This window comes from Narcine bancroftii, chromosome 5 (genome assembly GCF_036971445.1).
Source record: "Narcine bancroftii isolate sNarBan1 chromosome 5, sNarBan1.hap1, whole genome shotgun sequence".
NCBI classification, from domain to species: domain Eukaryota; kingdom Metazoa; phylum Chordata; class Chondrichthyes; order Torpediniformes; family Narcinidae; genus Narcine; species Narcine bancroftii.
Genome location: NC_091473.1, coordinates 40,274,084 through 40,291,380, shown reverse-complemented (window position 1 = coordinate 40,291,380; position 17,297 = coordinate 40,274,084). Strand labels below are relative to the sequence as shown.

General features: G+C 40.4%; 1 protein-coding gene across 6 annotated transcripts in view; it reads right to left on the bottom strand.

Annotated features, from left to right (window-relative positions):
- The window catches only part of LOC138763295 (inter-alpha-trypsin inhibitor heavy chain H3-like), a 132,540-nt gene that overhangs the window by 90,302 nt on the left and 24,941 nt on the right, over window positions 1-17,297 (bottom strand). For all 6 annotated transcript variants that reach the window (XM_069937183.1, XM_069937187.1, XM_069937181.1 and 3 more), the window contains exons 10-11: window positions 13,589-13,757; window positions 12,365-12,490 (exon numbers count right to left, since the gene is read on the bottom strand). In XM_069937183.1, coding sequence (XP_069793284.1) covers window positions 12,365-12,490; window positions 13,589-13,757 — 295 coding nt within the window. The remainder of the gene's footprint in view (window positions 1-12,364; window positions 12,491-13,588; window positions 13,758-17,297) is intronic.

The window sequence follows — 17,297 nt, the reverse complement described above, 5'->3', positions numbered from 1 at the left end:
ATATCTCTATGCAAGGCCCCCTGCAGCACACCAAGGCTCGATGACTTCTGCCTGATAAGCTGCAGTTAGCAAAAGAGGAGTTCTCTCGCCTGCAGGAGTTGGGTATCGTCCACTGCTCTGACAGCCCCTGGGCACCCCCTCTTCACATGGTCCCAAAATCTTCCAGAGGCTGGTGACCCTGGGGGGATTATCGGCGCCTGAACAACACAACTATGCTGGACAGGTACCCAATTCCTCACATCCAGGAATTTACAGCCAACCTCCACGGCACCTAGGTCTTCTCGAAAGTCGACCTAGTTCGGGGCTATCATCAAATCCCAGTCCACCCAGAGGACATTGGTAAGACAGCGATCATCACCCCGTTTGGCCTGTTCGAATTCTTACGCAAACCCTTCGGACTTAAAAACGCGGCCCAGACTTTCCAGCACCCCATGGACGCAGTGGGCAGGGACCTGGACTTTGTGTTTATATACCTCACCGACATCCTTATTGCCAGTCGCGACCACAAGGGGCACAAGGCCCATCTCCGCACCCTGTTTGTCCGCCTGGCGGAATTCGGCCTCACAGTCAATGTGGCCAAGCGCCAGTTCGGCAAGCAGACGCTTCATTTTACTGCCGCCCCGGCACCAGTAAAAGTCATGGTCATACGGCAGTTCTCCAAACCCACCACCCTCAAGGGCCTGCAAGAATTCGTAAAAATGGTGAACTTTTATCATTGTTTCATCTCCAGCGCCGCCCGCATCATGCAGCCGCTGTTCTCATTGATTGCCGCTAAAGACAAAGTCCTGGTTTGGTCTGAAGAGGCAGAGGGCACTTTCACAGCCACAAAGGATGCACTGGCCAGTGCCACCTTATTAGTTCACCCGCACCTGGAGGCACACACCGTGCTCTCAGTAGACGCCTCAGCCACGGTCGTTGGGGCATACTCGAGCAGTGGCTCGATGCACAGTGGTACCCGCTGGCCTTCTTTAGCAGACACCTTTGACCAACAGAGCCTTCGACCGGGAGCTCTTGGCGCTATACCTAGCCATCCGGCACTTGCGGTACTTTCTGGAGGTCAGGCCATTCATGGCATTCACTATCCACAAGCCTCTCACGCAGGCCCTCGCGATGGCCAAGAGTCTGTGGTCGGCCACCAACAACTCCATCTCTCCTACATATTGGAGTTCACCACCAACATCTGGCACAAGGCAGGTAGAGAAGGTCATGGCGGATGCACTTTCCCGACCGGCAATCAACACCCTCACCCCCGGCCTCAACTACACCCAACTGGCGCAGGTGCAGAGGGAAGACGCGGAGATGCAAGCCCTCCATACTGCCATTTCGGGGCTCCACCTTCAGGACATTTTTGCTGAACAGCCCGGACACGCTGCTCTGCAACGTCTCCACGGTAGTCCCGGTAGTCCCATCACAATGGAGATCGCGGGCCTTCAACATGGTCCACGATCTAGCACACCCCTTGGTGAAGGCATTGGTGTGAATGGTGGCAGAGCGGTTCATGTGGCACGGGCTCAGGAAGAAGGTAGCTGCACTCATTGCTAGGCCTCCAAAGTACACCGGCATACACAGGCCCTGATTCATCAGTTGGACTCGGCAGTCAAAAGGTTCTAACACATACATGTTGACATCATGGGCCCCCTGCCGGTGTCCAGGGAGGCGCGCTACCTGCTTACAGCAGTCGACCGGACCACAAGATGGCCGGAAGTCATTCCCATCAAGGAGGCTTCCACCGAGACATGCGCCAGGAGCTTGGTCACCCACTGGATGGTCAGGTTCAGAGTTCTGGTGCACATCACCAGCGACAGTGGTGCCCAGTTCACTTCCGCCCTCTGGACTCAAGTGGCAAACCTACTGGGGGTTAAACTCCACCACAGCACGGCTTATCACATGCAAGCAAATGGTCTGTGGAGAGATTTCACTGCCACTTGAAGTCAGCCCTCATGACTCACCTCACAAGTCCTGGCTGGGCAGACGAACTACCCAGGGGTTCCCCTCGGCATCAGAACAGCACCCAAGGAGGATCTACAGGCTTCATCTGCAGAGCTGGTGTACGGCACGCCACTCTCGTTGCCTGGTGAGTTCTTCAACCCGGGATCTACAGCTGAGCACCCGAACCTATTGGCGGACCTACACAGCAAGTTCGCCTTGCTAGCCCCGCCCCCCCACCACCTCCTACACATCACGGTACCCGACCACCCCGCCTTCCCAAAGAGCTGGACTCAGCGGAATTCGTTTTCGTTCGGCACAGACCACACACTGCACCTTTGCTGAGCCCTTACAAGGGCCTGTTCAAAGTCCTCCAGCGGACCAGCAAGACTTTTACATTAGACATTGTGGGCAAAAATTAACTGTTTACAGTAGATGACACACCCACATACCCACACACCAGTCAGGTTAAGCTTAGAGTTTTATTAGGGCTCAGGCCCAACTTTTATACTTGTAGCACACTTGGACCTCTCGCAACTGGTTCAAATGGCTAAGTCCAAGCACCGAGGCCGTCTGCCCAAGTGGTGGGACGCATAAGCCAGTTCTGGGGGGGGGGGGGGGGGGGTTAAGTGGCAGCACACTCTCTCGCAGCAAACCAGCCCTGCTTGTACGCTGCATGGCGGGGCAGCCATGAGAAGAGGGTGCCATTGGGGGCCCTCCTTACCCTGTGGTTCCAGCCTAGCACACGCCTCAGGCAGCCGTTATGATGTCACTGGTCATGCGGTGGCCGAGCTCACACCACTGCCCTTAAAGAGGCGTGTGCAGGATTTGAATAAAAGTCGTTGAGAGCATTCAAGGTGGTGGCTGTGAGTTTCTTTGCTGTAGCTCCCGCTACAGAGTTGACCTTATTGCTGGCAAAAATAAAAAGAAACACATCTAAATGGTGAGAGTTCAGAGCACTGAGCTAGGGATGGACGTGAATTGCACCTGGCATGATGCTGGAAGGCTAGTGTGCAGGCACAGCGAGTCATTATAGAATCTAGCAGAATGTTGTTAATTGCTGGAAAGTTAAACACAGAAGTAGAGGTTATGCTTCACTTTTATAGTATTGATGAGAAAAAAATCTGAGGTCTTGTGCACTGTTCTCATTGTAGCCACGCACGCACGCATGCACGCACGGTTAAGCTCAGAGTTTTATTAGGGCTCAGGCCCAACTTTTATACTTGCACTGGTCCAGCCGTGGTCCCCCCTTGGCTGACATCACAACATGCATAACAAAAGCGGATTTCCCACTCGCGTGTACTTTCCTGCATAACAATGCCCTTCTTCCCCATGTGCTGTCCCTATCTGTTGGCTGTGGAGCAAGGCCAGCACTATTTTAGGGTTGCTAGCCTTTAAGTTGCTCTTGCCGTTCACCCGTCAGTTCGCTTGTTGGGGTCAGTGCTGCTGCGCCAGCTGCTGGCCTTTGGTTGCGCTCACTGCATGGAGCGTGCACTCACCGCATGGAGCAGTGGTGGGCTGTTACATCTTTTTTTTTAAAAAGGAGGAAATAAATGCATTGAAAGGCGTTTGGAATTGTTTTACTGGACAGTTAGCAGTGATATGTTAGCTTATGAGGAAAGAAGTGGCAATGCTATTCAATGGAGTTTAGAAGAGTGAAAGGTGATTTGATTAAAATATACAAGATTTGAAGGGTGAACAAGGGAGAATGCTTTCTATTGTAGGAGAACCTACAGCTGGGGGTGGGGGGGGAGTGTTTAATACAAAGCAGTCACCCTTTTAAGAGAGAAAAAAATTTGTGTCCACTTATCTGAAAGGATGGTGGATGGAGAACAGTTGAGCATTTTTAAAGTAAAGGTAGATAGATACTTGGCAAGCAAGGGTAAAGTTGTTGTGAGTCAATAGGAATTATAAAGTTGAAGTTACAATCAGATCATCCATGATACAAGTAAAAGATGCAGCAGATCTGGAGGTCTGAGCAATCTTTCTGTTCATAATTCATATCTTTATGTAATGGATCTCTGTTAAAATTATATTTAGGTTAATGTTAAAGGTATATTTCATATAAAAATGCCAAACTTAGTTATGGCTGGTCACACGGTCACACACAGGACAAAGCACATTTCCAGATACATCACTGAACTCAGAAAGAGTGTCATTTTCAGAGTCAATGCGTCTTAGAAAGACAGACTAATGGAACTGAAGTGGATTTTAATTGATTCAAGAACAATGGAGTGTTTGCTCTATTAAAAAAAGAAGTATTCAAGTAATCATGAAGAACTGCAGATGGAGCCATCTGTTTAAACAAAACAGGTTTTTTTTTCTTGTGGTCATTAGACTTTCCAGAACCAAATCACTTAAGCCTCTTGGACTAAGATGAGGTAAGATGTTTTTATGGATGCAAGTGGTTTGGAAAAGGCAAGAGGTTTTGTAGAAATTAAACTAAAACTATGGTGATGTCAAGCCACATGATGTCAGAGAACTATATACTGAAGGCAGAGAGACATTTTTGAATCAGAAGAAGACTGAATGAACACTTGACATCCTGGAAAGACAGGACTAGGGCAGTAATCTCTTGAAAGAAAGGGAGATGCTGTTCTGTATTTTATTATCCTTATTATTGGAGATACACAATTTAATTAGCTTTTAAATAAGTAATACAGCTTCTGGCTATCTCCAAGATAGAGGGGATATTTATCAAATGGAACACAGATTCCAATATCTCCAAATAAGAGAGAACTCTCATGTGAAGAATATCGCTCAAAGGGAGCTCATCAAGGGATGGGAGTTTAAAGAGATATGAAGATATAATGTTTAAAAGTGCTTCATAATTACTTCTGAACTGTGATTTAAAAGGATCCTGAAAGTTCCACAAGATAGTTGAAACTGGACTTTAAAATTTACTTTTTCAGAATTAAGCTTAAACTGTAATAGTTTAAACTTAATCACACATATTTGCACAAAGTGAGGTTTAAAGATAGTTATGGCTGGTCACACGGTCAAACTTAAAGAGTTAAGTTTAGAGATAAGTAAGAAATGTTATGTTATTAATAGTTTAATTAAAAACTATTATTTTGAATTTACCATTGTCTGGCAAATTTTCCATTACTGTTCCTTTGATAGTACTAATAAGATTTTATTAGTTTGTAATAAGTATCACAGAAGTATAGAACATTACAGACTGTGCTTAACTATTAGTCTGCCTAGTCCCACAGCCCTCCATACCTCTCCAATCCATGTACACGTCTAAATATTTTCTTAAATGATAAAATTAAACTTGCATTCACCACTTCAGCTGACCGCTCACACTATACTCCCACTATTTTCTGTGTGGTTCCCCCTAATGTTCCTTCTAAACTTTTCCCCTTTTACCCTTAACTCTTACCCTTACTCTTCTGGTTTTTAATTTCACCTACCTTCAGTGGAAAAAGCCTACTTGCATTTACTCTGTCTATACCCTTATAATTGTGCATACCTCTATCAAATCTCCCCTCATTCTTCAACACTCCAGGGAATAAAGTCCTAACCTGTTTAGCCTTTCCCTATAACTCAGTTCCTTAAGTTCTGGCAATATCCAAGGAAATTTTCTATGCCCTCTTTCAATACTATTGATATCTTTCCTGTAGTTAGATGACCAAAACTGCACACAATACTTCACATTTGGCCTCACCAATGTCTTATACAACGTTACCATAACATCGCAACTCCTATACGTAATACTTTGATTTATGAAGGCCAGCATGCCAAAAGCTCTCTTTACAACCCCTCTCTAACTTTGACACCACTTTCAGGGAATTATGTGTCTGTATTCCTAGATCTCTCTGTTCCACCACACTCCTCAGTGCCCTACTATTTATTGTGTTGGTCATTTCCTGGTTTGTCCTTCCAAAATGCAACACTTCACACGTGCCTGCATTAAATTCTATCTGACTTTTTTTTCCCCCCATATGGTCCAAATCCCTCTGAAAGCTTTGAAAGTCTTCCTTGCTGTCCACAATGCCTCCAATCTTTGTCATTTGCAAACTTGTTGATCCAATTTACTACACTATCATCCAGATCATTGATATAGATGACAAATAAAAATGGTGCCAGCACCAATCCCTGACATACATCACTTGTCATAGGCCTGCAGTCTGAGAAGCAATCATCCAGCACTCCTCTCTGGCTTCTCCCATCCAGGCATTGTCAAATCCAGTTCGTGACTTCACCATAACTAACCTCACTTGTGGGACCTTGTCAAAGGACTTAATAAAATCCATGTAGACAACATCCACAGCCTTTCTTTTAACTTTCCCAGTAACCTCCTCAAAAAACTATCAGATTGGTTAAACATGACCTACCATACACAAAGCCATGTTGACAATCTGTAATCAATCCCTGGCTATCCAAATACTTGTATATCTGATCTCTTAGAATTCCTTCCCATAATTTACCTACTACTGATGTCAGGCTCACCAGCTCAACATTACCTGGGTTACTTTTGGAGCCTTTTTTTAAAAAAAAAGGCCACAGAACAACATAAGCTACCCTCCAAACTTCCAGCACCTCACTGTTGCTAAGGACATTTTAAATATTTCTGCTTAGCCCTTTCATTTCTATGTTAGCATCCCTCAAGGTCTAAATGAGCATCTTGTCAGGCCCTGGGAATTTATCCACCCTTATTTGCTTTCAGACAGCAAACTCCTCCTAATTTTTAAATATGTGTAGGTTCCATGACCTCACAGCCAGATTTCCTTACTTACCTAAATGTAATGCCAGTTTCCTGACTAAATACTGATACAAGAATCTCAGATTCAAGATCTCTCCCATCTCTTCCAACTCCATACAAAGCTAACCACTCTGATCTTCAAGGGAAACAATTTTGTCAGTTACTATCCTTTTGGTCTTAATATACCTGTAGAAACCCTTCGAATGTTCCTTCCCATTGTCTGCCAAAGCAACCTCATGTCTTCTTTTAGCCTTCCTGATTTCTTCCTTAAGACTTTTTTCTTGTATGTTTTATACTCCAGAAATATCTTCTTTGCTCCTTGTTGCCTATAGATGCTATACACTTCTCTCTTCTTCTTAACCAGATCCCCAATATTCACAAACGCAGGTTCCCTGTGCCTGTTAATGTGGCCTTTAATCTTGACAGGAATGTACAAATTCTGTACTCTCAAAAGTTTGCCTTGCCAGAAGGCTACTGTATATGCTATTGTACAAGACAATCCATGAAACTTTAAAATGCGACCTTAAAAATCAGGGTCGTTGTATATGAAGAGACAAAATTGCACCATCACCATCTTCCTGCCAGCTTTGACACAATTTCATGTATGCCCTGTCATAGAACACTACAGCACAGAAAAACAGGCCACTCGGCCCCTCCAGTCTGCACCAACCTCTGTTCAGCTAGTCCCAATAACCTCCCATTCCATAACCCTTCGGGCCTCTCCCATCCATGTGTCTATCCAATTTATTCTTAAAACTCAAGATAGAGTCTACACCCACCACATTAGATGGCAGCTCATTCCAAACTCCCAGCACTGAGTGAAGAAATTCCCCCTAATGTTCCTTCTAAACCTTTCCCCTTTCACCCTAAAACCATGTCCTCTTATATTTATCTCTCCTAATCTCAGTGGAGCCTACTCACATTTACTGTCTATACCCCTCATAATTTTGTAAGCCTCTATCAAATCTCCCCTTATTTTTCTTCATTCCAAGGAATAAAGTCCTAACCTGTTTAATCTTTCCCTGTAACTCAACTCTTGAAGACCTGGCAACATCCTAGCAATCTTATTGCTATCCTTCTTGTAGCTAGGTGACCAGAACTGCACACAATATTCCAAATTTGGCCACACTAATGTCTTGTATAACTTCAACATAACATCCCAACTCCTATACTTAATCCTTTTATTTATAAAGGCCAAGATGCCAAAGCCTTTCTTTATACCCTGTCCACCTGTGACAGCACCTTCAGGGAAGAATGTACCTGTATCCCCAGGTCTCTTTGCTACTCCGCACTCTTCAGTGCCCTACCATTTACAGTGTATGTCTTTCTGTGATTTGCTCTTCCAAAATGGAATACCTCACACTTGTCTGCATTAAACTCCATCTGCCATTTACTGGCCCATTCTTCCAGTTGGTCCAGATCCCTCTGCAAGCTTTGAAAATCTTCCTCATTATCCACTACACCTCCATATTTGTGTCATCACCAAACTGGCTGATCCGATTTACCATGTTATCATCCAGATCATTGATATAGACAACAAACCATGGTCTCAACACAGTTTCCTGAGGCACAGCACTCAATCACAGGCCTCCAGTATGAGAAGCAACCATCCACTACCATCCTCTGTTTTCTCCAAGACAGCCAATTTCAAATCTAGTTTACAACTTTTCTATGTATACGTAGTGCCTTACCCTTCTGAATTAACCTCCCATGTGGGACCTCATCAAAGGCCTTACTGAAGTCCACATCATCAATATCCACAGTGATGCCTTCATCTACCTTCTTGGTAACTTACTCGAAAAACTCTACAAGATTTGTTAAACATGACCTACCGCACACAAAGCCATGTTGTCTGGCCTTGATCAGCCTATGGCTGCCCAAATACCTATATATCCTATCTCTCAGAACTCCTTCCAATAATTTACCTAGTACTGATACATCAGTCTCACTGGCCTATTGTTACCTCATTTACTTTTGGAGTCTTTCTTCAGCAGCAGGGCAACATGAGCCACTCTCCAACCCTCCAGCACCTCTCCAGTGGCTAAGGTAATTTTGAATATATCCACCAGGGCCCCTGCAATTTCAGTACTTTCCTCCCTCAAGGTCTGAGGGAATATCATATCCAGCCCAGGGGATTTGTCTAGTCTAACCACAACCACCACCACCATGTTTCATGACACTTCTGTTGGTTTGCATTCCATCTGTATGCACTATGCCAGTTTCCTGAATACATACTGATGCAAAAAAACTTTTTAAGATCTCCCCCATTTCATGAGGCTCCACATATAGTTGACCACACTGATTTTCTAGGGGACCAGTTTTGTCCCATTATCCTCTTACTCTTAATATACTGTAGAATCCCTAAAGATTTCCCTTCACATTATCTGTCAAAGCACCCTCATGCCTTCTCAATGACCTTCTTTAGTATTCTCTTACATTTTCTATACTCTGCAAGTACCTCATTTGCTCCTTGTTGCCTATACTGGTTATACACTTCTCTTTTTCTTAATCATATCACCAATATCCCTTGAAGAAGCAAGGTTCCCTATGCCTGTTAATTTTGTCCTTAATCCTTACAGGAACATGCAAATTCTGCACCCTCAAGATCTTGTTTTTGAAGGCCTTTCACTTGCTGAACACATCCTTGCCAGAAAACAGCTTATTCCATTTGACGCTTCTGAGATCCTTCCTCATTTCTACAAAATTGGCCTTTCTCCAATTTATAAACTCAACTCAAAGACCAGACCTATCCTTATCCATAAGTAACTTGAAACTAATGACATTATGGTCACTGGACCCAAAATGCTCACCTATACAGACTATACAGACCTATACAGGCCACATGACCTGCCTGGTTCCCTAATAAGAGATCAAATATTGCATCCTCTCTTGTTGGTACCTCTATATATTGATTTAGAAAACTTTCTTGTACTCATTTGACGAACTCCAAACCATCCAGTCCTTTTACATTATGGGAGTCCCATTCAATATGCGCAAAATTAAAATCTCCTACCACCACAACTTTCTGCTTCTTATAGTGGTCTGCTATCTCCCGACAGATTTGCACCTCCAATTCTCTCAGACTATTAGGCGGTCTATAATACAAGCCCATTAGTGTGCTCACATCTTTCTTGTTACTTAGCTCCACATATTATGGCCTCTTTAGGTGAGTCCACAGTGCTGTCCTGTGCAGTGAACAGGAATTCACTGACAGTGTGTAGTTCTGATGGCTGGCTTCTCCCTTGGCTCCACCCTCACCGACCCCAATATAAACCCTGGTTTTCCTGCCTTACCACAGATTCACCTGAGGACTATTGTATATACTGGCCATTGATTGTAAGCTATTAAAAGTGTGTTTGTGCTCCACAAGTCTCCGATTGCATCCTGTCTAAGCACAGCCATGATATTTTCCCTGATTAGCAATGCCACTCCTCCCCCTCTACCATGTCTGAAACATTGGAACCCCAGAACATTGAGCTGTCAGTCCTGCCCCTCCTTCAACCCTCACTAATAGCAATAATGTCATAATCCCTCATGCAAATCCACACCTAAGCTCATCAGTCTTACCGACAATACTCCTCGTATTGAAATAGATACATCTGAGATCATTTTTATCATGTATAAACCTCTGATTTCTTTCTTTTTATGCAGTCTTCCAACTCACTATCTGCTCTATCACTCCAGTTTCCCCCCACCCCCCCACCCCCCCAAGACCAGCTCACCTAACTGCAAGGATGCTAGTCCTCCTCCAGTTCAGGTGCAAACCGTCCTGTCAGAACATGTCCAACCTTCCCTGGAATAGAGTTCAATTATCCAGAAACATGACACCCTCCTCCTGCATCAACTCTTTAGCTACATTACATTCCCATTTCTAGCCTCACTAGCACATCGTACACATAGCAGTCCTGAGATTACCACCCTGGAGGCCCTGTGCTTCAGCTTTGCACCAAACTCCTTAAACTCTCCTAGCAGGACCTTCTCACCCTTTCTACACTCAACATTGGTCCCTACATGGACCACAATATCTGGCTGTTCACCCTCCCTCCTTCAAATTGGGAGAACTCAATCTGAGATATCTCAGACCCGGGCACCAGGGAGGCAACAGACCATCTGAGATACTCAATCTCTCCCACAGAACCTCCTAGCTGCCCCCAACTCTCAAATCACCTATCATTACTGCACTGCTCTCCTCTCTCTTTCCCTTCTGAGCTGAGGGCCCAGTCTCAGTACCAGAGACATGACCACTACAATTTGTTCCCAGTAGGTCATCACCACCAACAGTATCCAAAACAGTACACCTATTATTCATAGGAACAGCTACAGGGGTACCCTGCTCCTTCCACCTCTTCCCCTTACCTTCCCTGACAGTCACCCAGCTGCCTGCCTCCTGTCCCTTAGGGATGACTGCTTCCATAAAACTCCTCTCCATCACTGCCTCTGCCTCCTGATTGATCTGAAGTTCATCCAGCTGCAGCTCCAGTTCCCTAACTCAGTTTATCAGGAACTTCAGCTGGGAACATCTTTTGCAGGTGTAGTCATCAACAACAAATGTATTGTCCCTGACTTCCCACATCTTGCAGTCAGAAACTGGACTGCCCTTACAACTGCCTCCATTGCCTAATTCCTCAGTGAATTAACTAACTTAACTAAGAAACTTACCACTGTTACCTTACTGGGAGCAAACTCCTCCTCAACCACTACTCAGTGAAGCTCCTAGAGACAAAACCACAATGTCCTTCTCTGATCATCCAGCATTGGCTGCTTTAACAGCTGTCCCTCTTTTTATATGTCCTTAACTATTATCTTAATTGCTCCTTAGTCCTAATCAATTAACTCAATTGCAGTCTCCTGACTCCAACTCAAAAAGAAGTAACGCAAGTGTTCCTTACCTTTTCAAACCTCCCTCTCAACTGGTCTGCACCCAGTCTCTCCATTTCCTTAACTTGGTTTGTAAGAAGCTGCACTGGATGCACTTCTTGCAGATGAAGTTGTCAGGGATGCTGCTGGCTTCAATCCCTCCCCATATTCTGCAAGAGGAGCATGGCTCTGCCCTGGCTGAAATTCCCACTATCTAGGAAATTGAAATAAAAGTTTGAAAAACCTGTCCTTACTTTGCCTCACTCCTGCACATTCTCCTCAGCCTCTGTGCACATTCTCCTCAGCCTCTGCTCAGCTAAGACTCGCAAACCAAAGCTTCAAATTCCCACTCCTACACTGAGCCACTCACACACATGCCATCGCCACAATGGCCACTCCACTGTGTGCCTGCTTTATGTTTATTTGCTCCTGCTCCTGTGTAGCTAACTTGCTCAGCCACTTGATTGGTCAGCTGCTAAGATGTGTGAAAAGCTCCTTTTTTTAACACTTCTTTTTATGTGAAATAACTAGATCTTATCATTTGGGACATCCTATACACTGGACAAAGAGAATCAGGGGAATTGGAATTAATTTCAAAATAATAGCATACAAACTACTTCAGGAAATGACTAATACTAATGTATCCTGGAAAGTGCTTAATGTAACCATGAATCTAGTCTTCCAATTTCTCAGAAGAACAAAAGAGATTTTATTCCCATTTTACGATTTATTTCGTAATAGATTTAAAGAATGTCCGAGTAAAGCATCCTCTTATCCGTGATATCGCCCATTTCAATCCTTGTTCAGTTTGGTTGTTTGTTCATAGGTTTGTACCTATGCAAAGGAAAAGTAGAAGGCATTTATTATACTAACCTGTATTTGGATCCCCATCGGTTAATAAAATAATCATGGAGACGCTTCTTTCAGGCAATTGCTTTTCTTGATGGGACCTGTCCAGAAGTTTCACTGCTTCCAGCATGGGATCATTTATATTTGTTGCTATAACACAGAGAAATATCACTTTTAACATTTTACATTCGGGAGTAGAAATATATAATTGAAAATGTGCTTTGGTTGATAACCGCCATCACAGATTAATTCATCCAGATTTTCAATGAACTTTTTGGTATCTTCTCCATCGGCACTTACTGCTTCACCAGAGACTCGTATGTTGTGCAAGCTGTACCTGCTTTTAAATCTACTAAACCAGCCATTACTTGCAGTGAAGATCCCAATGTATTTCTCTCCCACTTGCTCCTTCAATGTCTCAAAAGACATAGCCATCTCCTGAATTGTCCTTAAATTCAGTGGCATGCATTTCTGAATCAGGTGTTCCAACCACACCATTAACAACTTCTCCATCTTGTGAATGCGCCTCACCATTGGTTAGTTAAAATTGTGCTCTTCAAATTTACAGATCCACTTACAGCCTTGCTTATTCCCTCCGCGTCCTTTAAAATCATCAACATGGTGGGATGAGACAACTGTAGACTGCATGCAATATCATTGGTCTTTCTTCCTTGGTCATGCTGGTTAATGGCTTTCATTTTTACCTCCAAAGTTATGGTTTTCCTCGGTCTCTTAGCAAGGGATATGTTTTTCCTTTTGTTTGCCATATTTCTAGTACACTTACACATGGCCCTATACAGCTTTATGTTGTGCACGCACAGATGCATTAAAAAAAATATTTGGTTGTATGTGTGGGGAGGCCATAACTCACATAGATTGGAAGTCAAGGACTACCTGTACAAAATTCCATTTCGTCAAGGAAGGTTATTACATTAGTAAACAGTAATTGACAAAAAGCAACTGGTGGAGTCAGTGACGGAGGCAAAGCCATGAAATCTTTAAAACCTCTCAGCTCTCGAGGAAGAATGAAGAAATATTAGCTATGTGACAATTTTTTAATCTTGATTTTGTGTGGAAACAAGATTATAGGTTAAAAAAAACACAGAAGGTGATATTAGTCCATTCCTGACTTAGAGAATATGATTTTCACTGAGAGAAAGGGAGAATTTTGTGAAGAAAAATGTATTTTGCTGTATTTTATCTTCTCATTAACTCATTTTGAAATGAACAGATGAACATTTTAATTACCTCCTTCAGCCAAAATTGTTTGGACAAACACTTTAGCTTCAGCCACATGTTCTGGACTTGCTTGAATTAGGGAATTCTTCCATATTTCATAAGTATCATCAAATATCGTAATGGCAAAATGATCCTTTTTGTCCATGTCATCTAGTATTTTTAAAAGGGCTTCGTTTGTCTGAAAGGCAAAATGTATCAGTTTAGAATTATAACTTACAGTAATTGATTTTAACAACCACAGTAAGTGCAGCACTCAGCATTCTTGGTACCCTTTTTCTTGACATGTTGCTTTGGCATGGCAGATTCCTTTGAATCACAGATATCACCCAATGAGAAAACTTTTTTTTGAAAATTTTATTTATCATTTGTATCAATACAAAAAAGAATAATTCAATAATACAGTAATTATTGTGAGTCATACAAAATGATACAAAAAATAATTTTTCTCTCCAACTTCCCCCCTCCCAAGAGAAAGAAGAAGGAAAAATAAAAGAACACCTACTTCTACATTTATAATATTATTAGCATATATAATATTCATTGATTATTTTTGTAGCTTCTAATTGAGAAGAGTGGGTAAGGTGGAGAAGGTGGATGGAATTTTATTCATAAAATCTATATATAGTTTCAAAATTTTATAAAAAGTTTCAACTCGATTTCTTAAACTATTTGTAATTTTTTCTAAAGGTATACGGTTTTGCATTTCAATATGCCATCTGCCTAATAGTACCACACTCTCAGTTTTCCATGTGACTGCCATACATTTCTTTGCAGTCACTACTGCTATATTTAAAAAAAATTTCTTGATATTTGTCCAATTTCAGTTTTGTAACATTTTATGTAAAAATATTCTTGGACCTTTTTGTATTGTTAGCTTCATAAATTGTCCTAGTAATACAATCAAATCATTCCAAAATCTTTCCACTTTTTCACAGGACTATACCAAATGTAAAAGAAAAGTCTCTATTTCCTTGGTACATCGAAAATAATTAGAATTAAGTCCATTTAATTTATGAGGAGTATAGTATAATTGATGAAGAAAATTATCTTGAAACAATTGATATCTAGCAATGACTGTATTTGTAACACTCTCTTGACACAATTTTGACCATATTTTCCCTTGAATTTGTATATTTAAATCTTTCTCCCTTCATAATTTTGATTTGTATTATAATTATAATTTATAATCAAATTATAATTTGATCTGTTATTATACCTTCAAATTGACTTTGTTCTGGGAGTTTAAAATCTGTTTCTAATTTCTTTTTAAAGTATGATTTTAATTGGTAATATCCAAAAAATGTATTATTTTGTATATTATATTTATCTTTTAATTGCTCAAAAGTAAAAAAAAATACTAAAAATCAGTCTTTTATCCTCTGTATACCTTTACTGTACCAATGATCAATAAAGAATTATTCAAAGTGAAAGGAATAAGTTGATTTTGATTTAAAAACATTTTAGGTACTTGATAATTTTTAATCCCTCTTTCCATATGAATCCCATTCCATATTTTCAATATATTTTTAAAAATTGGTTCTTCCATACTTCCTTTAAATAATTCACTATTCCAGTTATACAAAATTTGTTCTGGGGTAGTTTCTCCAATTTTATTCCTTTCAATCTGAACCCAAGCTGTTTTCTCACCCACTTGATAACAAGAGGACAATAATCCCAATTGAGCTACTTTACAATAATTTTTAAAATTTGGTAATCTTAGTCCTCCCTGATCAAATTTCCATGTTAATTTTTCAAGACCAACTCTTGAAATTTTATCTTTCCAATTAAATTCTCATATAATTTTATTCAAACCCCCTCCCCCCCCCAAATAATTCTGGTACATGGATGGGTAATGATTGAAATAAATATTGTATTCTCAGAAAAAATATTCATCTTAATACAATTCACCTGTCCTATTGATGTTATTGATAAATCTTTCCATCTTCTCAGATCTTCTATCTTTTTCAATAGTGGTGAAAAATTTAACTTAAATAAATTATTTCTATTAATTTTTATTGCTAGATATCTAATTGCATAATTTTTCCACTTAAATTTTGTCAATCTTTTACATTATGAATAATCCATATCTATTATAGGCATCACCTCACTTTTATCAACATGAACGTTATAACCCAATACTAATCCATATTCTTTTAATCTCATATTCATCTTATTTAACGATATTTCTGGACTTGTTAAATATACTATAACATCATGTGCAAACAAACTAATTTTATGTTCTTTATTACCTATCCTTTGATTTCTTTATCAATTCTAATTATTGCTGCTAATAGCTCTATATCTAATGCAAATAAAAAAGGTGACAATGGGAAACCTTGACTAGAAGACCTTTCTAACAAAAAAGGTGTTGATATTTGTCTATTTGTAACCACTTTTGCTTTTGGGTGATCATACAATGGTTTTATCCAATTTACAAAGGTATTTGGAATCCCAAAAGCTTTAAGTGTTTTAACAAAAAAAAAACCCATTCCAATCTATCAAATGCTTTCTCTGCATCTAACACAACCACTACTGCTGGAATCTTTCTATTTTGCACTATATTTATCAAAATTAAAAATTTAACTATGTTATCTGCCACTCCTATTTTTAATAAAACCAGTTTGATCCATATTTATTAATGTTAGTAAAGATTCAACTAACTGATTAGCTAATAATTTTGATACAATTTTATAATCTGTATTCAACAATGATATAGGTCTATATGAGGAAGGTTGTAAATAATCCTTTTGATTTCTTTGTAATTAGTGTTATTAATGTTGTTTTAAAAGATTCTGGTAGGTCATATACCTTTCTCATTTGGTCTAATACCCCTATTAATACAGATACTAATAACTCCTTGAACTCTTTATAAAATTCTGGTGGAAAACCATCTTCACCTGGCACTCTATTATTCTGTAATGACATCAGTGTCTCAGACTTCTATTTCTGAAAAAGTATTTGACAATCCTAGCTTTTCATATTCATCTAAAACGGGCAATTTAACTTGTCTCAAATACTCTTATTTTATTATCATCTTTCAAAGATTCTGAATGATAACATTTGACATAAAATTCATAAAATTATCATTTATCTCCTGTGTTTTATAAGTAATCTGACCAGTAGTATTTTTAGTGGCAGTTATTTTCTAGAAACTTGGTCTGCCTTTAATTGCCATGTTAATACTTTATGAGCCCTTTCACCTAATTCATAATATTTTTGTTGCAATCTCATTATATCCCTCTCCATTCCATAAGTTTGTATTGTATTAAATCTTAATTTTTTTTGATTCTAACAATATTCTTTTCTCCACATTTTTTTGTAGTATCAGACATGACTTTTGATCTGGTTGCGGTTTTAGTCGTAATGCTCTATGAGCTCTTTCAATCTCAATGTTTCCCTGAAATTCTGTTACCTCCAAAGATTGAGGTTTCCAACGTTTCAAAAATGTCTTCATGTCTTGACCTTTGTCAACTTAAGTCCAACAATTTTTATATTATTTCTTCTACTCAAATTTTTTAAACTGTCAGTTTTTTTAGTTATTCGATCTTTTGTTGCAGTCACTTCAGCTTTAATTTTTTCATCTGTTCTTTAACATTTTCTTTAATTTTTTATTCCACAACTTCAAATTTTTTATCCTCTTCCACCTTCTTTGTAGAGTTCTTATTTTCAACTATACTCTCATTACACTTTTTAACTTCAATTGTTAATTGCACCAGAT